The sequence below is a fragment of the Daphnia pulex genome, chromosome 12 (genome assembly GCF_021134715.1).
Source record: "Daphnia pulex isolate KAP4 chromosome 12, ASM2113471v1".
Taxonomy (NCBI): domain Eukaryota; kingdom Metazoa; phylum Arthropoda; class Branchiopoda; order Diplostraca; family Daphniidae; genus Daphnia; species Daphnia pulex.
In genome coordinates this window covers 148,864-170,957 of record NC_060028.1, presented here as the reverse complement: position 1 = coordinate 170,957, position 22,094 = coordinate 148,864, and the positions used below count along the sequence as shown (strand labels likewise).

Genomic DNA, 22,094 nt, shown 5'->3' with positions numbered 1-22,094 from the left:
AATTTTGCACAACATTCGCCAAATTAAAGGCTGCTGTGCATGGTGACTCAAATTTTTCTATTGCTTTACTTTTTACGTTTTTTACGTTCGTCTAACGCTCTAATAAGATAACACAAAATTGCGAGTGATTGAAAGTGATCGAGGAAAATCGACTCAACACGCTTTAGCGTTGTAATTCTTGGACAAAAACTACAAATTAACAGAAATTAACAAAACTTATTTTCAGCCTTGTCATCAGAAGGCTGAAACCGCCTCGTGTTCGAAGCTTAAAATAAGTTAGTGCAGTTGGAAGTAATCTAGGAAAATAATAAAAAATATAAATTTCAAAATGGTCGCCGTCTTTTGTCGTCGGAATTCGGAAAGTGCCTCATTCCTCATTGCCTTTGCACTGATGGCTGCATGATATCTGTGATCAAGTTCTGGTAATCAATTTTCTTTTTGATTTGTGTGTTTGTTAAGTTACTTGTCTGTCTGCTTTTTTGTAAATTGTATTGTGAGAGTTTTTGGCCAACTGTAAAGAAAGCTTCAAAAGTAGTCTTTTTTATTCTTACAGTTGCCTTGCCAGATTAACTTGATTATGGAAACAACAATATGCAATAAAAGTGCTTTTGATTTTCCATGTGATTTAGATAACTAAAAATTGAAGTTGATAGGAATGCTTTTGGCACCAACCTGAAGACCAAAATCTAAAATAATCTTTTTTCAGTTCTATTTGTTGTCAAAACATGTTTACCTCCTTAAATCTTAGGCTGCATAGTATATTAGCATAAAAGGTCTCTGTTTAAAATGCATGATGAATTTGTTTCAGATTTTAGCCAATGTTCATCCTAAAAAATGGTTGGTTCAGTTTTATTTGCATGCTTAAACAATAACCCCCTCGATTCAGAAATATCTATTCTGTTGGCCAAAAAATAGGATTGGTTAGCACATTATAGCTCAAGTTTTTTTCTCATCTGATTTTGTTCTGATACTTCTGAACATAACAAAATGTTTCTTTTATTTCCAGAATTACTTGCTCGAATCCTCCTACTTCCACATCTGCTCAGTTTTTCCTACCACACACTGGGTCGCTGATTCAAGAAGAAACAACCTAATAAAGTAAATCTTTGATGAAATGCATAATTCCCCTTGTTAATTGCATTTTTCTTTATGAACTTTCAGTAGGTGATGACGTCGTTCCATAAGAAATTGCTCTCTGCCATGAAAGCAATTGATGTCTACTCCCATGACAAAATGTTTTGTAAATTTCCGACTTTACTAAAAAGATCAATCGAAAATGAGGCGAAAACTGGAAGCTGGAGTCAAATCGGGCATCAAGCAGCCCGTAGTATCTCCTGATCCAGCTGTTATTTCATTCAATTGATTCACTTCCAGAGTTCAAAAAAGGTATGGAAATTATTGATCCTCGTATGCCAGGCTCGTGTATTCTAATCATCCTAGAAAATCAGATAATTGCTTCTGTTAACGAATAATGTTTTCGTCACCAGAAAGTCACATTGTAAATTTTGGTCGATTGGATAAGTCCGTCCTTCTCCCACTTCATCGTCAATGGACACTGGACCTGCCATCCTCCAGTGACGCAATCATAATAGGTGAGAGAATTTATGTCAATTGCCAATACTTCCCTGTTAGAAAAAGAGAAACAAATAATTATAGTGGCTTATTCACCGACTTGTAGTGAACTTTTGGTAGACAAATCCAGGCTGGCCTTTTTGGAGTTTTTCAAAACGTTTCTCCAAGTTTTGTCTTTTTACTTAACAGGTTAACCCCCACAAATCTGTATCGAGCGGAATTTGACATTCTTTTTCCTTTCTAACCTTTTGTCCTTTTCCTTCGTCTCTGTGTACATTCATGTGTGTGTGAATGTATTCACAAGGGCACTCCTTATTTCGATTCCCCCACCTCTCCCACGGAAGCCAATTGCCCATGTCACTGCACAACTTCCGCTACTGGACTCTGAGCGAGAAAACGATTCCAGCGAAATCCAATGGAGGATTTCCGCTCCCTTTTTTCAGATTTTGGATGTTGGCGGGTTGTGGGGTCCTACCGTGTCTCATCGCTTCCATCCAAGCAAAGCATGAGCTAATCTATCTCACTGCGACGACTACAAATGGCGGAATAATACCCCAGTGGCGCCTGAGGAAGTCTTCAGCAGCATTTCAAACTGCGAATCCGGAACGGATGGACAGGGTGCGATCGTCAAATTCCGATCCATAGACGGGAAACCAGTAAGAATTCGATTTTCCTTTCTTGATTTCTTGTTCGTATCTTTTATATGTTATTGAATATCCGAGTCATCAAAAGTGTCAACTAGGACGTTGGTCATCGATTCCGTCAGGAGCTACTTCTCATCAGTGGATTTTATCGATTTTCATGAGTTGCACCCAGGGATTCCTGCTTCGTGTTGATTTAAACAAGAACCCAGTGAGTTAACTTTGGTTTCCACCCAGTTCATGCACGCACATTCATTTAAATGGAACTGCCAAACCGTTGAAATAAGCTACACTCGAGATGTGTCAACTCTTATTATTCCTCGTTGTTGTGTGACTCTGATGGTTTAGTGAACGATTCCTTCGTGTTTGATCCATGCAAATTGTGTTGGTCTTGACGCAAAGTTAAGGCAAACTTATTCTCAGTGGCATGGAAGGTGTTAAAAAAATGATCTGTTTGTGGTAGCTGGTAACATTCCCTTTTGTATTCCCGACTGATTTCAAATAATTTTTAGAGCAGGTAATGGAATAATATACCAAGTTTTCTTTATTTTGTCGATAAACAGGTTTTATTCGCGATGCAACATTTGGCTGAGAACTGGATGGATGGAAGCCAATTCTTGTTCCAGCTGTTTGCCGATGCAGGGATGGAAAGGGGACACGAGATGCACCAGGTAGGAACCACATCTCACGTATTATTCTTGTGCGATTGTCTGTTGTGATATTTCAGGATAGATTGAGTCTAAGGGCGACTATTGATGTCAATGTTTCAGATCATGTTTAGCTATTTTCTTTGAACTTATATAGTCAATCAGCGAATACTTCAGAGACTACCACTTTCGTGTCAAAGTATCCCGTTGTTACTGTAATTGTGGTTGAGCTTTGCCAGCCCAAAATGTTGTCGCATTCAAACAGTTTACGTATATTAGGATGATTTGAATCAGGCGTCTCAAGTTTTATCACACGGAATGAATTGTACAGTGTTGTACACCTTAGTAAAGTGATCGATTTCAACACCTTGACATTCATATCGATCTCCGTAGTATTACGCTTTTCTAGGAAATTGAACTGCGCTTTGAATGTCTGTTGAATCGTAGTGAAACATTTAATCCTAGTTGGAAAAATCATCTTTCTTTTGTCTAATCCACCCTTTTGCATATTAGGCTTTATACCTCTTTGTTTGAAATTAATCCGCGTTCTCTCGCAGACAAAAAAAAAAATGATTGACATAGCCAACAATCTTTTCATCCTTGACACAAAGGTTAATCAATCATTTATTTCGTGGGATCGGATCGGGTTATTTGTTTGGACTTAAAGTAATAAAGAATCGCTAGTTAGGATTTGAGTTGTCAACTGAAACCACTAATTAATTTTGGGGATTTTTAAAATTGTAATTTTTTTTTTGTCAAATGGATTTTGTAGAAGGTCTAAAATATATCCTCTTCCATTATCCAGCCAGCAAAAGTTGTAGACGGGCCATGATTTGTACCAGTACCACTCTGACTGTGCAATAATGATCCTTCCTGTAACATCAATCGAATTTGGTCGCCTTTACCAAGTTGCAAAATATTCTGGATCGTCAAAGTATTCAAATTCCATTGACCATAGGCGTGCCCTATTTTTATCCAATTCTTATCATCACCAGTCTTTATCTGAAATTCAACTCGAGCAGAAGAAGCCCGGCCACTCAATCCCGAAAAAGCAAAGAAATATTTTCCCGATTTCGGCGCTACGAATAATCCACTGGAACTCATGGCATTGCCCACATTCATTCTGATCAGGTTAAAGGGAATTTCCTTGTTGAAAATAGAAAAACCGGTCGTCGATTGAGCGTGGAAGTAAACGGGTTCTGATTTAACGTCAACGTAGCCGATCACTTTCTGGAAATCTACAAAACAATTCAATATAGATGGATGGGATGGGAGACGATAATTAAAAATTATTTTTGTACTCGGATCGTGGTGTTGCTTCGCGAAGTTGCAGTGAACACTTTCCATGTTGCGTTTCCCCATGATGGAATAGAATCCGCTTTTAATGTGTCCGATTTTTTGGAGGTCGGCACAGGACGCGGGCATTTGACCAATGTCCACAATGGCGCTCGTTCTCTCTGTTTAATATAGAAAAAAGGTTGATTTGAATGACGATGGTATCGAGAGAAGCTTGGTCTAACGTTTACACCGTACCATTAAAATGTTTGGTCAAATTGAAAACAGTTGTGTTCGTATCTATAACAAAAAAAAAATGTTAAATTGGCAGAAATTCTAAAATGTGAAACGTTCGCCCTTTGACTTTGGTACCGTACCATTTAAATCGTTGATTATATTGATAACAGTTGCGTTGGTGTCTGTAACAAAAAAAAAAATTGTATGAAATAGGCGGAAATTCTAAAGCGTGAAACATTCGCCCTTTGACTTAAGTACCGGATTTTGTTAAATAATCTTATTCTTTTATTTAGTCGCATTTTTTTAAATATTACCGTTTTGCTGCTTTTCTAATTTTTCGATAAGTTTCGAAGCGGATGATAAACGCTTTTGTGTTTCTGTGGAAAATTGAAAAATTTTTTTTTATCAATTACGACAATTAATCAAAACGTAGAGAAATTATTCATAGAAATACCTTTTAATTCGTCTTTCAACTCTTGCCATTCGTCCGTGGTTGTCAGCTCAGAGTTTTCTATGAAATGGATGGGAGTTGACAGGACGGCGGTCGAGTAGCGGACGCTCACTTTGCGATCCTCGAAGGATTGCGTGTCCCGCAGTTTTGCTAAATTGACTCTGCTGAGGGCCAGCGGTTTGGGAACGAATTTTTCCCCGTCCCATTCGCCGTGATTTTTACTTTCCTGGAAAAGTTTGTTGATGTCTTCCTTTGTTGTCGAACCGTGGCGGGAAAAATCAGTTTTGAAATTGGATTCGAACGAGCCAGTGCCCACGAGACTACCCCCTGCACCTAAATCAAATGTGTTGGTATTTTGGAACGTTTCAATCAACTTTTTCTGGTCTTCCTTGTCCAATTTCTTGTAAATGTCGTTCATCGTCTTGGTGGTCTTGTCCGGTCGGTAGTTGTCGTCGTTCCAAAAAACCGAGTCCCACATTTTGTCGCTTTGCTCTTTGATGGTCGTCCTGGACGAGACGAGCAAATTCTTCAACATGTTGTAGATTTGCGACTCTGAATTTTGGGAAACGACGTCCGAGTCGTCGAACGTGTCGACCAAGACGTTGGTCATCGATTCCGTTAGCAGTTTCTTCTCATCACTGGCTGTTAGCAGAGCTTCTTTTGTACTTTCGTTGAATTTCTGCAACATTTGCGCCATCATTTGTCCGGAGACGATGTTGTCGATGCGGATGACCGTCTGTTTGGTTTGCGACGTCTGCGAAGACAAACTGAAAAGGAGTTTAAAGTCGTTGAATTGCTGAGGTTTGGTCTGCATAACGGCCGCCAGTTGGTTGCAATCTTCTAGTTGGAAACAGGAAAGTGTAAACTGTAGCGACTTGTCCAGTTGATACGGGAGCCAATTTGATTTCAGTGAGAAGCTGGTGGACGGCGACGTGCTGGCCAGGATCACTTTATCGAATGGGATGACTTGAACCTGATGGGAATCGATTGGCTGACGGAGAAATTCGGTCAAATAATTGACGACTTTGCTCTCTACTTTTGAGTTCCACATTTCGATGCGGAAACGGACCTCGGGTTGTTTTGTGACGTTGTTGTAGAAACTCGCTGCGCTTTGGTGGTCCAGCAAGGCGATGGGAGCGTAAAAATATTTTTTGTCACTTGATTTTGTCGTTGTTGTCTTGTGATTGTTTGCGTGTTCGTAAATGTTGACTCTGAAACTTCCGTGTTCCATAGAACAGAGTTCGCTGGGTGAAATTTGGAGTTTGGCCCATGAAGATGTCGACTCGTCTGATTGGCAGAAAACTCCAACACAAAGTAGAAGTAACGCAATGAGGGATTTTATCATCCATTTCGGCGACAAAGAATGTTTCATTTTTTGATACGTGAATCTCCTGCTCTTAAAATATATTCCCACAGAGAAAGAAATGTATCAAATTAATTTTTATAATCTGACTAAATCCTTTCGTTCAAAGATAAATGTACTGGAAAATGACTTAGGCTACTTGGCAATTTTTTCGTCAGGATTTAAGTAGCGAAGGTTCTTGGTCGGGTTCTACAGTTAACCAACTAATGCAGCTAGCGTCAAGTAGCTATCCCCCTTTAAATACTTCTGTAAACGGAAACAATTAACCTGGATTGCAACAGAGACAAGTGCTGATAATAATAGCCGAGTTGAAATGGTCAAAGTCTCGTTGCCGGATCAAAATACTGCTGCGCTACTGTTTACTTAATAGAATGATTTTAATCGATGTCATGAGTTTTATCACACGCAAAATGAACTGTACACCTTAGATATGAGTGATCAACAATTTTCTCGACTGAAAGGCTAATCTCCTTTTGACGCTTTTCTGACAGGTCGATAACTTAGTCCCTTCATGTTTTAAGACTTTGATAATAGTGTAAAGGTTCTCGAAAAGAACCCTACACCAAATAATAACGAACGTAAAAATGCCGGAGGCGATTTCCCCAAAAATGTAAATAATGTATTGGTTTTAATAAAAGGAGTGAGTACATACCAAATATAGGAAGAGAAAAGTGAAGAACACTGGATTGATATTGGCTATTCTCAACTGACAGTTCTAACTAACTCAGGTCTGGTCTCGGAATAGCAATGCCAATACTAACTTCAAAACATCAGCTTTTATGCCCAAACATTTCTATTGCCACGTAGTTGACGTCTAACTACGCAGTTCTAGAAATGATTAGGTTACATTTAATGACACGTGTACGGAAATGCAATTATAATAAAGTCACGCACTATGAACTCATGGATCCTCCATACGAGTCCCACAAGACGCCAAACGTTCAATCAGCACGTTTGGAACACCTGCAGAGCTCAGATATACGAACAACATGACATCATTAATCAATATAAATAATCTGGTGCAACATGATCCGTTACAATAGAATGGCACTTTCGCCCAGTTTCAACGCACAGGCCGGGGCAATTTTAAGTTTCATCCAATATTCCATTTTTGATCATTATTGCATTTCTAATCTTGTCCGTTTCTATTTACAACTTGATTAGCGTCGGTTTTGAGCCGTGTCCATGGCAACGCAGTCGAGTGATTGTGTACGTCGCAATCCCGCCTATGGTGTAGGCAACCGGAAGCGCCATTCTTGCGGACAGCAATCAACGGGATGGTCAACAACATCATTTTTAGTTGTTGTGCCTGTCACAAAACGGGCACGGAATTTCTTGTAATTGGCAGTCGTCTTTCACTCGTGACGGTATTTATTCGCAGATATACAGTACGATTTCTGTGGAATTCAACTTGTAAAAGGTTTAAAACTGTCTATGGAAACGCAATTTTATTTGGTCTATTTGTCACGTGAATCTATACGCGTCTGTCGATTTGATTTGCGCGGCCGGGCGTCAAGATTGCGAAAATATGTGCACCAATGCCACGTCAGCGGGCACCGGAGTTGTCCAGTGTCCCAACTTCCCTGGTGACTACAAGAATCAGGACAGGGGTTGCGGAGTCACCATTATCGTGCCAGAAGGAAAGAGAATCCAATTGACATTCACCGCCTTCAATTTGGAGAATGGCGAAGCCTATATTTATGTACGTAATGCATCAATTTGAATCGATGGTATTATTTCAGTGAAATGTTGAGCCCCCCATTTATAAGTTGTACTTCTAAATGATACTAATATTAGTGTGTGTTTCAGTATTCGGTAGAATGATCTCAGAACTTTTTGTTTGACTTGACTCAGGTTTACGACAAAAACACGGTTTATTTGGACAGTGTAACCGGAAGTACAATTCCTGCAGTAGACGTCTCAACCGCAAACATCATGTATCTGCAGTTTATTGCCGTTGGCATTACAATACCCGACGCCGGAAGATATAATTGGCAGGCGACTTACACTGCTGTGTGACGGTCAGAACTTGATATCAAAAATCCTATTTTCACATAAACGGCCGTTTCCTTCTTCTGGGTGCCTTTCCTTCTTTGCCGTTGTTGCGTCATTAGTCGCCAGAGACATAGGAGTTGACGTGTGGCCAGAGCTATAGAATCCCTGGTCGGTTCTCGGCTGTGTTGGCTTCCCTATCCCGGTTTCAGGGTAAACGTAAGCCGATTTGGAAACTGGAATGAGCGCTCTAGTGAGTGTGTCAGCTACTACGCTCAGCTACTTTTGAGAGCCTAGATGGCTCTGTTTCTAGTTTCCAATGACAGGCCCCGCCCTAAAACCCCCTGAAAATCGGACCACGTTTACCCTAAAATCGAGATGGGGAAGCCAACACAGCCGAGAACCGACCAGGGATTCTATAGCTCTGGTGTGGCTATGCGTCCGTACAAGATCTGCTGCCCTTTTGTTCCTTTTGAGGTTCTCTGCTCGATCGTGAACATCTAACATCCCACTTCCGTAGTAGACTAGACTAGCAACGGCAAGATCTGTTCAGATTAAGAATCTAATGTCTTATCCCATTGTAGTAATGAGAAATTCTTCCGTTCCTCAAAGTTTATTTTACGGCGGAATTCGGAGCTGCATTGGTTACAAAATGTTGTGCATTGAAAAGGAATTATCTTTAATAAAACGACCTTTGCTTCAGTCCAAATTTAAGATGTAGTGCCTGAATAATGTCTGATATAGAGCTGGAAAAATAATTGGCTTAAAATTTGCAACACAAAAACAAAATTACAAATAAATGTGGCAAATTGGCAATGATATTCGAGCAGACGAATTTGTTCTAACCAAAACTCTCAATCTCCCCCAAAGAGCAAAGACAGATTATGGCGCCGAAAAGAACGAAGCAACTTAATTTCTGCAATCAAGAAAAATAGATTCTATAGATGTGTAGAAGAACAGAGGAAAGTGAAGCAACATATATTCAAATGAATCTCTTTGGAGAAAAGCAAAGCCTTTTGTTTCGGTAAATTTTCCATGTTCCTACTCCTTGGAGAACATTGACTCATTCCGTTTCAAAAATGGTTGTGTCTTGGTGAAATGGATTATGGGCATAGGGTGGAAATATCATATAGAAATTTTTGCTACTTGTTGATAGGATGGCAAATATATATGGTAAGTCTGTGATTGTGGGCTGTATATCTACATCCAGATTCCAGGTTTAATAATTTTCCATTTTCTTACTCATTTCTAGGATGTGTCAAACATACCTTTTAGGATTTGAAATGTTGATCAGTTTGTGGAATTTGAGAGATTAAACACCACTTCATTCAATATCAATTGTGCTGTCATTCGCAACCTTCTACCAAATCAGCTGCAGTCAAATCAAATGGCAGATTTCTACGTAAGTTTAACATGTCACATCACTTCATTACATCAGATGTATGATAATTGAATTATTTTTCACATTCACTCGAAGAATGAGATAAAAAGCGTCTGGCGTCATGGCCTTCGCTGAAGTCGACCCAGCAGCTTGAAAACGAGCGAAAAGTAAATCGCCCATTATTCTATCGTCTTCACCAACGATGTGTGCTCCTTTTGAAAACTGGTTTTAGGTGAGTGATGATCGTCGAACGTAAATTTTTATGAATATGCATTGGTAATATTTTTAAAATTCAAAAGATGTCTAGGTAGAGCGAGAGAATAGAATATTGGTTATTGGAGTATTGTATTTCTCACTGTGCACCGGATTCTCGTGTTCTCATGGCCTTACCTCAGCATGAAAGTAAGAAAGGGTAGGCAACAGCTGATTTACCAATCCATTTGGAGACCTTTTTTTCATTTCCATTATAGACATATGTCCATAATATTGATTCCGTTTTGTCAGTCATTTCATTTTCTTATTTCTTTAATTAGTTTTTAGTGAAATTCCGGTGTAAGGGCTATGGAAAGGTGAGGAAACAATGTGTGACGAGAGAACCGACAAATGGCCTCTCCTACCATTTCCACCGATGGATGCAAATGTTGACGTCCGAGACCTTTTCGCCGACCTGTCACTTTAATACGTCGGCGAATTATACGGGCGCTGCAAGTTTATTGATATGTTCGTCCCTTCTGATTCTGGGGGCAGTCCCTTCCTGGACCAACTGACCCAATAGAGGTATAATTGAGGTTTATTTTTACAAATTTCCTATCGTTTTTTTACCCGAAAAAAAAGACACCATGGGGGGACTTTGTGTATTAAATCGGATAGGGATAAGTGGCTGCAGTTTATTATCTCACGCCGAACAACATTAGAATGGAAATAATAGCTTTTTAAAGTTTTAAACACAAATGCAATGAAAATGACAAGTAATGAAATACCTGTGACGATTTACGGACATGAGGCGAGTCCAATTTTTATCCATTTTTATGTCGGTCTCATATGACTTAATTGAACCTGCCACGCTGTATTTAGGTTGGATTAAACTTGAGATTGTAGTTATATTTCAACTTAAGACAGAATTACAGAATTAAAGAAAAAGTGAATTTGACTAACCAATTTCAGGTGGGTTGACCAATCTATGCGACAAAATGATTCGATTGTAGAAGACTAGAAGTGTGCGGCTGTAACCGACCGATTTGTGTCGACTACTGTCGTAATTGTCATTCGTTTGGTTCGAGCGGCAAGTTTAAACCAGAGGGTGGTGTCGGGAGGGGGTTGGAGCTCATTAATCACCCGAGCGGAAAACAGACGCGTGCGTCATTTTTTCACCAGCAATGTAAAGCCGATTTGTATAGAAGAAAAACAACTGCGAGAGCCCCACACTTGTGGATTTTTTCCCTGTTGGACGACAAAGGGAATAGAGAATCAGCACGGGGCTTATCCTGGCCGGCCAGCAACAGAGAAACGCAGATGCTCATCGCAGACCTCATCATATTTTTGGGTGTAACTCTGCTCGTTTTAGTTTGTTCCCTTGTCCACCAATCAGAACTAAAAGTTTGTCCTTTTTTCTGACTACGTGTCGCCATTTCGGTTGCCATTTTTCTGTCAACCTGGGACGAAAATTCCAACTGTTTCTAACGTCCCTCCTTTTGTCCCCCGTTTCTATCGATAGGAAAACTGAATACGACGGGCATTTAAATGACGACCCATTTCGTCGTTGGATTCATAAACCTTCGAACCTCCCGTAGAAAATGAAGTTCTTTCCTATTTTCTTCCTTTTGGCTGTCGCTGCTGGGGTAAGTTGCGTCTTTGAATATTTCTCGTTTGAGTTTCGATATTTAACCTCAAGCTCATTCACACGTCCAAAACAGGAGGCCCTTGACGAAATCTGCAATTCCCGGAAGACGACAACAAATCTGATAGCGAGACGAACTTGGCCCAGTCAAATTGCCTCGACGACGGCCAAACTGACAACCAACACGACGACGGCCAGTCCAAAGAGCACAACAACCGCAGAGTCATCCACTGTTTCGACGACAGCACCAACAACAACCACAACAACTGCTGGGACAAGCACGTCGGGCATCCCGTCGACAACCACCACAAAGTCCAGCAGCACCATGAGCTCAACATCAACAACAATGGCAACAACAACTCCTTTGCGGCCGATTTTTACATGCGCCGTTGATAATCCAGGTAATGAACATATGATTCGATTGCCCTAACAAACATGAGGTTGAAACGACAAAGGAATCGAAATTTTTCTCGTTCAATTGAATCACGAATCTGACCGTCTCTACAAATCCATTGGCGGACGCCTAAAGACTGCGGAAATATGTGCGGCGACGCGACATCGGCGACTACCGGAGTTGTCCAGTCTCCCAACTTCCCCGGTGACTACGGCAATTATTATCAAAGGTTCTGTCAAATCACCATCACCGCCCCAGCCGGATGGATGATCCAATTGAACTTCTCCACCTTCAATGTGGAAACTGATGCGGCCTATGTTCAGGTAACGAAAAGAAATCGATACATTTCAAATGTTTAGCGTTCGATCCACATTTGATTTGAAATTCTCAGGTTGGCGAAATGTCTATAACCGGAAACGAAATTCCCGCTCTAGTCCCCGTAGCATCCGGGACCATGTACATCGACTTTCGTTACGCTGCCAGTAGTAAACCCACCACCGCCATATTCAATTGGCAGGCGACCCTTTCTGTGACGGTAAATTTCATTTTGCATCAGCAATTCCTTCAACGATCTTTTTTTCCAGTTTCAAACGTCATTCAAACATTCCATTTTCTTACCTCGATAGAGCGATAGGAGTTCTTGTTCCGTTGGTAATCCAACATCAGGTAACGCCCCCAATCATTTGATGAAATCACTTGAACTGTTAACTCGTACGAGGTAAAAAATGTCTAATGAACGACATTTCGTTTTGCCTCTTTTGTCTCGTGAATCTACGCGTCTGTGAATTTCAATTGCGAAGCCTGCAAAAGTATGTGCACTAATGCCACGTCAGCGGGCACCGGTGTTGTCCAGTCTCCCAACTTCCCCGGCGACTACGGCAAAACGTATTATGGATGCTCCGTCACCATCATCGTGCCAATAGGAAAGAAAATCCAGTTGACATTCACCACCTTCAATTTGGAGACTTCTGCAGCCGATCTTTTTGTAAGCTAAAGCATCGATTCGTATAAATCGGTATAAATGGAATTTCAGCATTTCAGTTCAAATTCAAATTTTTTTCTAGTGCATTTCATATTTCAAATTTAGATTTTTAATTGTTAATTTTCACCGTATTCGGTGGAATAATTAGACAAATTATTTGACTTTTCAGGTTTCGGACAAAAACACGGTTTATGTGTACCCTGTAAGCGGAAGTACAGCTCCTGCAGCAGTCACCACATCATCCAACGTCGTGTATATGAGCTTTACTTCCTATGGCAGTTATAAACCCAACAGCGCCATATACAATTGGCAGGCGACTTACACTGCTGTGTAACGGTACAGCATCTCACAGACTAACAAAATTTTAAAATTTAATTTCAAACGACGTTTCCGTTGTCTTTTTCTTTGAGCAGGTGTTTTTCCCTTGACTTTTCTTTCACTCGCTATGCTTTATTAACACACAGCGCCGTGAATTGAAATGATTTTCAACTATATTATTATTATCAATTGGCAAATTTGGCAAATAAATAAATTGATTCAGTCTTTAAATGCAATTCGTGTCATTCGTTTGTTTAAGTTAAACTAGCATTGGTAATTTTCGCATTTGTTGGTTAGAAGTTCAAGTAATTTAATTGAATTAATTAAGAATTTAAATTTGTTAAAAACATATTTAATTATTTTAATTTCTCATTGGAAAAATCAGTCCTTCACGATGCTGGGACTCACGGCGACAACGAGTTTCACGTAGTGCAACTCGGATTTGTTCGGTAATTCCGAATGGGTCGGGTTAATTCATTTCCCATGTCTGGGTTTCTTTAATTTCACATCAATTGATACGATTGAAAACTTGTTGTTTGATTAATTACAAGAGTCTTAACAGGCGTGAATGCATTGCGTGTATAATTATGTTATTTTTTATTTCATTGTTTGAAAACGTCTCAGGGAGAAAGAAAAAAATATGGACGGTACGCAGTTGATTTTCAATAGTCGTCGATGCATGGAGCATGTTGTACCTGTACCTACGTCCCTCGCATCCACGGATCCACCACCCGCTTTGAACACGAAAACGGGCAACCCTCCGTATTCTGTAAGACTGTAAGGGAATCAGAACATGTGTGGAACAAACAAACAAAAAAAGAACGCTAGGAAAAAAGTTAGGAAAATAAATTTGATTGAAAACGGATCTATTTGAAAAAATATGGCGAATTGGCAATATCGAAAAGCAGACGAACATGTTAAAACAACATGAGAAATTGAGAACAGAGAATGGATGGAATTATCGCGCGTAGCTCTTTCTAATAAAGAAAAGTGAGGGCAACGTGTATTCAAATTAAACTGTTGAAAGAAAAGTTTAGCATAGTCGAATTTATTGTGAAATCTATTATATTAGATTTGCCATACCTACTCGGGCTACTCCTAGAGTCACATTGACCCATTCAGTTTCAAAAAAAGGTTGTGTCAACTGGTGAATTAGAGTAGGGCTTGCTTGGTTCCTTAATTGGTCTTCATCTCAAATAAATGAAATTGATCTACGGAAACTTCTGCAGTTAGTTGCAATTGGAGACACTAAGGTAACTTTGTGAAAGCCGTTGGCTATGTACATCCTGTTTGAATAATCTTGCAATCTGTTTGCTCAACTCTTAAGATAACTTTATTTTAGGATCACTACAGTTTCAAATGTTATGCAATGTAAGAGGTGAAACTTCAAGTTGCTCAAAATCAGCTGCTCTGTCAAATGAAATGACAGGTTGTTTACTACCCAGTTGGTAAAGTAATATTGGGTTCGTTTTATCACTGTACACTACATCTTATGTATGAGCATTTATTTTGTGTGATATTCATCGAATAATTTGTTTTTACGTTGTCATTCCAGAATTTTTTCATACAGTCACTGGCCAGTGGCAACTAACATGTTCCAAAAATATGGGAGTGCATCAGATCCTCGTGTCCCTGTGGGCGTTTCCCAAAAAAGTAAAGAGACAGCAGTTTTTCTAAAGAAAAGGAGAGTCCCACGAGCCTAAAAAGGACATGCCTGGAAGGGCAGTGTGTATTAGGTTGGACTAGGTAACTAAGCTTGTAGTTTATTATCTCACGCCAAACAAAACATTCAACACGAAAGCAATGAAAAGGATCAAGTTTGAATACCTAAGTGATACGACCGCTTTGGACATGTAGCGAGTCCATTTTAAATAGGGTCATATTGGTCTCAGATCCCAATCAGTATAAACTTTTCACTGTTTGTGTAGGTTGGATTTCAGTCGGTTCAACCGCCGTTGGATTGCAGATTCCGCCGCCATAGTAGGTGGTGGTCACTGGTCAGTATCAGTTTTTGCTGTTTTTGAAAGTGGGCAAAGTCATATCACAATTACTAGTCCCAGCCAAAGTCATCAAATTGTGGATTGCATTAGATAAATATCTTTAGGATCTGTTTGATTCATCCTTTTTTATTCGTTTTCATTTTTCCACACCCGGGTTTCTGGCAACGGAAGAAAAGTCTTTTTCTCTCCCAATTTTCTAATAATTACTATTATTCCTCGACATCTACGACGTAGTCCTTAAGAAATGACAACTTTTAAAAATGCTTTAATGAGCTCTTTCATTTCTAAAATCAGTTTCATCCAACAAATGAAAACGAAAAGGACCGTTCAGCTCTTCGACAAGTTGGAAGGAAGCGCACCAAGTATGTCGTTTCTATATGGTGGCATTGCCGAATTGGAACTGCCGACAAGACCGTGCCGACAAGAACTAGTGCCGGATGCTCAGCTAGGAGTTTTAGAACATGGGTAAAAATATTTTTAATCTATTCGCTTTTTAAATTTCCCCCCATTGACAAACAAAATTTGACTGAACTTTCGGTACATTCCAACTAAACACAGAATTTCATTAAATAAGAGAAAAAATCAAAAATCTACTAACCATAATCAAGTGTTTAGACCTATCAATGAATGCAACAAAATGATTGATCTAATTGATTACCGAAAAGTATGCCGAACCTAAAACCTGTCGTTTGTTTGTTTTCTCGTGCAGTATTGAGTTAAAGGCAACCAGTTGCTTGCCTTGCTGGCCAACCAATTGAAACCAGAGGGTGGAGGGGTGGGGAAGAGTCTTCACTGAAATGAGTTGATTAATCATCATCCAATCGGAATACAGCAGACGCGCGTGCGTCATTCCCACTTGTTTATTTTTTATGAACAATAAAGCAAGTATCCAGATAGAACTCTTGAGACCAACGCGGATCCGGGCGAGTCTATGGGTGGTGGCCTGATCCTGTTCGTTCATCCAGTCCAAAAACCTGCATCCGTTTTCGAACTGGGCAAGCTTTGAACGAGGGCGAATGCTAGAGCGAATGTGTACCGCAGACTTGTGAACTCTATTACCCAATGCAATGACCGTAAATGACAAGAGAACAGTTTGAACCACAAGTTCCATCTTGTTCGGCCTAAATAATTCTCTATTGTCTCTAATCTCTTAATCGATTTCGTTTTCTCAATCATTTCATTATTTTTACTCCCAATTAGGTTTTGGTGAAATGACGATTGCTGGTGGTTCAACCGTTCCCAGCACAGATGAATGGAAATAACAACTTATGGCTCAAACGCTTTTCGCAGACCAGCCAATCGACGTCGGCGGAAGATACAGGCATGGCAATTATAACGATAAGTTGGTCTGCCCCTGATCCTTGGAGCACTGGACCAACTTTCCATATTGAGGTAAATTTTATTTGAGATTTGTTTCTACAAATATGTTCTCTTGACAAAAATGACACCAAGGAAGATTGGAAGGGCTTTGTGTATTTATTAGGGTGGATTGGGACTACGTATTAGCTGTCGTTTATTATCTCATGCCGGACAACATTAGAATAGCAATAGGCTTTCAAACACGCAATGCAATGAAAAAGACAAGAAATGAAATACCAACGAATTACGGACATGTGGCAAGTCCAATTTTGAAAAGTGTCTTCGGTCTCGAATGACGTTTTTTTTTAAACTGCCACCCTTCGTTTAGAATGGATGGATTTCAACCGAAGGATCGCAGATTCCGTCGCCACAAGTGGTGGTCGTTTTAAAATGTGGGTAAAGTTATTTCTCAATTACCAGTAGCTGAGCCAGCAAAAGGTGATGAATATCTCGAGATTTGGTTTGATTCGTCCGTCAAAAAGAAGAGGCATCATTTGTTCTGTTAATCGCTTAAATAATTAAATCAAGTCGCATCATTTGGTATGTGTACTTAACTCTAAGCTTCCTTGTCATTCGAAATATGGAAGTAACAACAATTTGTCCCGTCCGTTTTGTAAAATGCTCTACTATTAAATGCAATTCAATTACTACTTACTTGACAGTATATAGAAATATAGCTCCGCTTGCGACTGCTGTAACCTTTCGAATGTTTGCCGAAAACTGCCCCACTGTCTGTCGTTGCCTGTCGAATAATTTAAAACTAAGTGCAACGGAATCTTATAGTTTGACCCGCCCAGCATTGAGCTAGCAAAAGTTTGAAAGTGGGTGGTGAGGGGTAGGAGTTGTAAGCGGGTGGCGTGAAAAGACCTGTAGCTACGTTCGATGCTCCGCTGTGTTAATTAATCACCCAGGCGCACCGACCACCTGCGCCTGTTTTTCTATTTTACTTCTATCCCAGCATGTCAGCCATATTTCTATCAAACGAGTGAAAAGCCTTTTTTCTCTTCTAAATGTTGAGTGAATTGAAGTCCTTTCGATTTCAATCTATTGACAGATACCAGATACCATTACCTTGACATGTAGACTCGATTGATCGAGGCACACTAATCACTTGCGTCTTTTTTCTATTTCCTACGACCAGATTTTTAGAAATGAATCTCCTTGCCTTCTTCCTCCACCTCCCCACTATAACTAAACTGTTTCATGTGTCAAAATTTTAGAAATTCAGTTGATTGCCACTATCCCGTGGATGATTTGATTGGACAAGTTCACATCATGGATGCTCTGCCAATCAATTATTGCGCTAGAAAGAGGCAAGTTAAAGTAGAAATACCTCCCGTACGTCCCTGGGCACCGTTACGATTGTATGTCAAATCCTGCCCTATTTTTTGGTTTTTATTTTTGTTTTGTATTATTATTATAATTTTTTAAAATATGTCTTCGTGCATATTTGGATCATCTGCTTCCTAAGAAGTGGATGGTCGTTGGAAAGTGTTTCAGCTTTTAAGCGACTTGTGACAAGGTTCAATTGCTACTGGACAAGAATTCAGGAGAGAACGACATTTGCCCAGCATTGATGCAGCAGACGACCATACTAGGATCGAGAGGCATCGTCCAATAGACCTTTTTCACAATGCGAAAAGTTGGGATTTTACAATCCGGCAACGCCGCAATCGGCCATCTTTGTTCTAATTAATTTTTCCCCATGTAAATTCCCATAAGAAATGGGGGTCCCTGCAATTTAAATTCATTTTCTATTTATTGGCGTCTTAAATCCAATATATTTATCGTGGATCGTGTTCCCCGATGAGTTGGTAACATTTTCATATATGGTACATTTTACTTGTGGTTTATATTAATTATGTAATTCGAACTTTCTTTAGGTTGTTTTGATTCTGTAATGTCAAAACAGAAATGTTGTGTGTGTTGGGCTTCGGTAACAGATACAATGTTCGTGAAACTGTTATAACTTTTGCTCAAACGTGGATGTCATTGGACATCTAGAATATGTGGTTTCAAAAGTAGGAGACATGTATGGCTGAAAAGAACAAATTTGAGAGAAAAAGATTTGACAAAATAAAGCAGAGTTTACAGTCAACATTTTGCTGATGGTAACATACTATTTTTTAAAGTAATTCATATAATTAAGTCGTATTTGTGGTAGTCGTAACTACAGATGTTGACTGGGCACCAACATGTAATCATGAGAAAAATTCCATTGGGATGGATACTGTTGAAAGAATTAGTCGCTCTGTAAGAAGAGAAATTGTCAGGACATGTTCAAAGATGATGTAAGAGGAATATGGTATTTCATTTATATTGATTATGTCATTTCAAAAATTACTTAGCATGTTTAATCATTTTCTCTTATAGACACATTCCACAAGTTGCAGTTACTGATGTCATGAAAGATAAAGCACCCAACGCATTACACCTTTGATGAACAGATCAACACATTAGTGAATCTACCAACGATCAGCATCCATCTACCTGCAACTTAGCTCTTGAATTAGAAAACCAGGCATTGGTTCTTCGAATAAAAGTATTGGAAAATAAAAAGAAACAAAAAAACAAACAATTACAAGTTGAAGCAGTGTCACGTTTTCAGCATCTTTATTAAACATTTTTTTCTTCTTGTTTAATACAATGTTTCACTCGAAAAAAGAACCGTGAGTTTTCTTAAAATGGTAACGAAATAACGATAATGAATCAGGTAATCATGGTGAACGCTTCGTCAGATTGAGATTATGGAACTAAATGTTAAAGTAGTTGAATTAGTACATTTAAAACTAGTTGACCCTAAATACTTCTGAGGGAATTTTTCAGTCCCTCTTTTCGATTAAAGTTAACAATAAGGACAAAACAACAATGCGCAAATCAATTAAAAAGTTCGAAACAGTAACCCCAGTTTCCTCTGTTGTTGATGCCCTGCCAGAAACTGAACCAAAACAAACAAGTTTAAGTGCTGATATTATAATAAGTATTTAATGTTAACATATAAACATACATATGAAAATGTTACCAATTCATCGGGGAACACGATCCACGATAAATATATTGGATTTAAGACACCAATAAATAGAAAATGAATTTAAATTGCAGGGACCCCCATTTCTTATGGGAATTTACATGGGGAAAAAATAATTAGAACAAAGATGGCCGATTACGGCGTTGCCGGATTGTAAAATCCCGACTTTTCGCATTGTGAAAAAGGTCTATTGATTTTGAACGACGCCATGGCGTAAGGATTCTCCAAAACTTTATTTGTTTTTTCTTCTTCTTACCCCAATGAAGAAATGGATAATAAGAAAAGATGAGGCCCACACTAGCGCTAAGCGGTTGCAAGCAGGAGCTATTATAGCCGAGTTTGTTGTTCTGCTGCAGTCCTGGAAGAAATGGCCGGAATGATATTGATACTCATCCGATTCAGCTTGTCGTTTCCAACTTCCAAGCACTGTGCGAAAGGAGAAAAAACGATAGTCTGTTTTTAAATAATAGTCAACCTTGGGCAGGTGATTTAGTTAGTAGTTTCATTCAATGATTTTCATCGGTTCTAGAAACCCGTCTTTTTATGATGTTTGCAAAAACACCTGTTATTTCGAACGGAAAAATGTAGTTTTGTTTCAACAAGAAAAGAGATAATTACGAAATTTACGAATCATGTCATTATGTCATAGCATGCCAATTTTCAAGGGAAAAAAATTATTCTGTACAAAATGCAAATTATTTGTTTGAAATCTGGCAACAAGAGCAGACGAATGTTGCATATCAAAAGTAAAAACTTCAAAAGCGAAAGATCGCCATCACTGCGTTAAAACTGGTGTTTGCGTCTCTTTGCTAATTGAAATTAAACCTTTTTGAGAAACACCAGTGAATATCAAAATAGAAAAAAGTTCATTGTGATAGAATCGATTTTTTCTCAAAGCTCTTGCTTTGTTCAACATGGGCTTGTAATTTTGAAATTTCTGATTTCAGTAGTAAGATAAACCACCACTGGGGCCATATTAACTGATTGGCTTTGGCTTATTTCCTTTTGTTTTTGCATAGACTATAGATGGACCACACTGGAAACAACAGGCAATATGCAAGAAAGAAGTACTTTAACGTTAAGTCACTAATGCTGCAACAGGATGTGAGCTGGATGACATATTCTGGCCTGTTCAACGATATGGACTGAGTCTAAAATAGCTCCCCACCTCCTGGGAGTGAGAACTCGAAGACTCTTCATTGTTGACGCCAATAAAGCAGCCACATTTTCTATCTTTGTTGGAAATGTTTTAATCAAACAAAGTTCTTTTTAAAAAAATTGTTCTTTTAACATTTTACTGTATACTGTTAATTTCACAGATTGGGATGAGCTATGCAAAAGATTTAAACACGAATCCAATGAAAAGGACAACAGCTTTATTACTACCAAGCTATACAGACACATCAAACATTTGGCAAAAGCCTTACTCTAAAAGTAAGACACGTTGATAGATTTTTAATCATTTTATCTAAACCTTTACTTTCCTTAAAAAAAAATTTCATCCGACTGCAGGAAAGGGACCATTGAGCCTTTCGACAAATTCAAATAGAGCGCAGCCAACAAATATCGTTCAGGTGAAATCGCAACTTCCGACAGAGGTGCTGGACACGCAGTTTGACGACATTAGAAAATGGGTAAATATATTGTTCAGTTTATTCGCTTCTTAAATTTCACGTCTGTGTCTTACAGTTCTAGTCGAGCATCATTCCTCACCGTATTGTTAGTTTCGTCAGATAGTTATTTAATTCATAGCCAAAGTAAAAGAGCATTTTAATTGAATTGGTATTTCAGAATTAAAGACTTTAAAAGATGTTGACTAACCATTTCCAAGCGTTGACAAATAACTGCGACGAAATGATTGCCTGAAAGTCTGCGCCTGTAGCTTACCGATATCTGTCGACTACTGTCATACCTGTCATTATTGTTTTCTCTTTGAGCAGTCAGTTAAAGGCAACCAGTCACTCGCACACACGCAACGTGTTGGCAAACCAATGGTAGACGGGAGATTGGTGGTGTCGGTGGAAAGACCAGTCATATTGGTCCCCATTTTCAAACGATTTATTATCCCAGTAGTAACTATCCACCACTCAACAACTTCAGATTTTCATCTTTCAACACATAATATTTTTTTTTTTTTTTTTAATTTTGATGGGGTGAGGATTGGAAGGGTGATTGGTGATGGTTCATATTCTGATAACGAGTTAGATATTTAAATCTGTTTTTTAATGTGATTCTATTATTCAGAAAGAAATTTCCAAACACGTCATGGTTATATTCCCGTATATCCACTGAGCGTATTTTAATTTCCCTTCACTGTTCTGGCTGTGCAACTGCCACTGCACCTGCACCTGCAAAAAAAAAAGAAAACCGGAGCTCATGTTTTCGTTTTGAAATAAAACGCCCGTCAGTTTGTAGCTAGTTTCTTTTAATAACGAGAAACCTGTGGGACTAATGCGAGTTCTAAATTACCGAAGCGTTTGTTTTTTTCATGTTGGAACCAGGAAAATTTCGACAATTGCGTGTGCCGACTGTATCACAGGCAGCAGTTGTTGTTGCCCAGACCCGAGAAGGGCCACAATCGTCGTTTCCATCGCAGTTTTGAACGCACAAACTGCGT

General features: G+C 39.1%; 2 protein-coding genes and 4 long non-coding RNA genes across 12 annotated transcripts; 4 read left to right on the top strand and 2 right to left on the bottom strand.

Moving 5' to 3' along the window:
* The first annotated feature begins 35 nt into the window (after nucleotides 1–35).
* LOC124208902 lies at nucleotides 36–8,318 on the top strand. 2 transcript variants are annotated; one of them, XR_006880694.1, is made up of 9 exons: nucleotides 36–422; nucleotides 1,007–1,098; nucleotides 1,162–1,386; nucleotides 1,488–1,592; nucleotides 1,762–2,228; nucleotides 2,295–2,424; nucleotides 2,777–2,884; nucleotides 7,351–7,888; nucleotides 8,041–8,318. It is a non-coding gene; the product is annotated as an uncharacterized LOC124208902 (long non-coding RNA). The 2 variants fall into 2 exon arrangements; XR_006880695.1 differs by lacking the exon at nucleotides 2,295–2,424.
* Nucleotides 2,732–6,960, bottom strand: LOC124208900. Of its 3 annotated transcripts, none has more exons than XM_046606762.1 (7): nucleotides 6,326–6,960; nucleotides 4,827–6,214; nucleotides 4,687–4,749; nucleotides 4,513–4,554; nucleotides 4,394–4,435; nucleotides 4,162–4,317; nucleotides 2,732–4,098 (listed from the first exon to the last, which is right to left on the bottom strand). In XM_046606762.1, the coding sequence occupies exons 2-7, from the start codon at nucleotides 6,193–6,195 to the stop codon at nucleotides 3,638–3,640; spliced, it is 2,133 nt and encodes a 710-aa protein (XP_046462718.1). In that variant the 5' UTR covers nucleotides 6,196–6,214; nucleotides 6,326–6,960; the 3' UTR covers nucleotides 2,732–3,637. The 3 variants fall into 3 exon arrangements, with proteins under 3 accessions (XP_046462718.1, XP_046462716.1, XP_046462717.1); XM_046606760.1 differs by having other exon boundaries at nucleotides 4,827–6,219; nucleotides 6,839–6,946; XM_046606761.1 differs by having other exon boundaries at nucleotides 6,839–6,944.
* Nucleotides 8,319–9,429: 1,111 nt separating the features above from the next.
* LOC124208899 (CUB and sushi domain-containing protein 1-like) lies at nucleotides 9,430–13,313 on the top strand. Of its 3 annotated transcripts, XM_046606759.1 has the most exons (12): nucleotides 9,430–9,580; nucleotides 9,656–9,791; nucleotides 9,859–9,961; nucleotides 10,093–10,336; nucleotides 11,274–11,397; nucleotides 11,473–11,797; nucleotides 11,926–12,113; nucleotides 12,182–12,325; nucleotides 12,417–12,456; nucleotides 12,591–12,775; nucleotides 12,942–13,108; nucleotides 13,186–13,313. In XM_046606759.1, exons 5-11 carry the CDS (start codon nucleotides 11,353–11,355, stop codon nucleotides 13,104–13,106), a joined length of 1,092 nt encoding a protein of 363 aa, XP_046462715.1. In that variant the 5' UTR covers nucleotides 9,430–9,580; nucleotides 9,656–9,791; nucleotides 9,859–9,961; nucleotides 10,093–10,336; nucleotides 11,274–11,352; the 3' UTR covers nucleotides 13,107–13,108; nucleotides 13,186–13,313. The 3 variants fall into 3 exon arrangements, with proteins under 3 accessions (XP_046462715.1, XP_046462714.1, XP_046462713.1); XM_046606758.1 differs by having other exon boundaries at nucleotides 9,859–9,971; nucleotides 12,942–13,313; XM_046606757.1 differs by lacking the exons at nucleotides 9,430–9,580; nucleotides 9,656–9,791; nucleotides 9,859–9,961; nucleotides 10,093–10,336 and having other exon boundaries at nucleotides 10,426–11,397.
* Nucleotides 13,314–13,984: 671 nt separating this feature from the next.
* Nucleotides 13,985–21,983, top strand: LOC124208898. Of its 2 annotated transcripts, none has more exons than XR_006880692.1 (8): nucleotides 13,985–14,343; nucleotides 14,433–14,553; nucleotides 14,646–14,836; nucleotides 15,019–15,087; nucleotides 15,385–15,555; nucleotides 16,291–16,482; nucleotides 20,497–20,911; nucleotides 20,990–21,983. It is a non-coding gene; the product is annotated as an uncharacterized LOC124208898 (long non-coding RNA). The 2 variants fall into 2 exon arrangements; XR_006880693.1 differs by having other exon boundaries at nucleotides 13,987–14,343; nucleotides 14,433–14,538; nucleotides 14,646–14,743.
* On the top strand, nucleotides 18,072–19,116 carry LOC124208896. Its single transcript, XR_006880690.1, has 4 exons — nucleotides 18,072–18,263; nucleotides 18,333–18,560; nucleotides 18,614–18,740; nucleotides 18,823–19,116. It is a non-coding gene; the product is annotated as an uncharacterized LOC124208896 (long non-coding RNA).
* LOC124208897 lies at nucleotides 19,046–19,663 on the bottom strand. Its single transcript, XR_006880691.1, has 2 exons — nucleotides 19,457–19,663; nucleotides 19,046–19,387 (listed from the first exon to the last, which is right to left on the bottom strand). It is a non-coding gene; the product is annotated as an uncharacterized LOC124208897 (long non-coding RNA).
* Nucleotides 21,984–22,094: the final 111 nt, after the last annotated feature.

What these genes read in the sequence shown, in the direction of transcription:
- LOC124208900 (XM_046606762.1), bottom strand. Translation starts at nt 6,195, where the DNA reads ATGAAACATTCTTTGTCGCCGAAATGGATGATAAAATCCCTCATTGCG. An exon ending in GTTGAAAGACGAATTAAAAG is followed by an intron (nt 4,750 to 4,826) that starts GTATTTCTATGA and finishes AATTTTCCACAG; the next exon opens with AAACACAAAAGCGTTTATCA. An exon ending in GAAGCAACACCACGATCCGA is followed by an intron (nt 4,099 to 4,161) that starts GTACAAAAATAA and finishes ATTGTTTTGTAG; the next exon opens with ATTTCCAGAAAGTGATCGGC.
- LOC124208899 (XM_046606759.1), top strand. Translation starts at nt 11,353, where the DNA reads ATGAAGTTCTTTCCTATTTTCTTCCTTTTGGCTGTCGCTGCTGGG. An exon ending in AGGCGACCCTTTCTGTGACG is followed by an intron (nt 12,326 to 12,416) that starts GTAAATTTCATT and finishes TTACCTCGATAG; the next exon opens with AGCGATAGGAGTTCTTGTTC. An exon ending in CTTCTGCAGCCGATCTTTTT is followed by an intron (nt 12,776 to 12,941) that starts GTAAGCTAAAGC and finishes TTGACTTTTCAG; the next exon opens with GTTTCGGACAAAAACACGGT.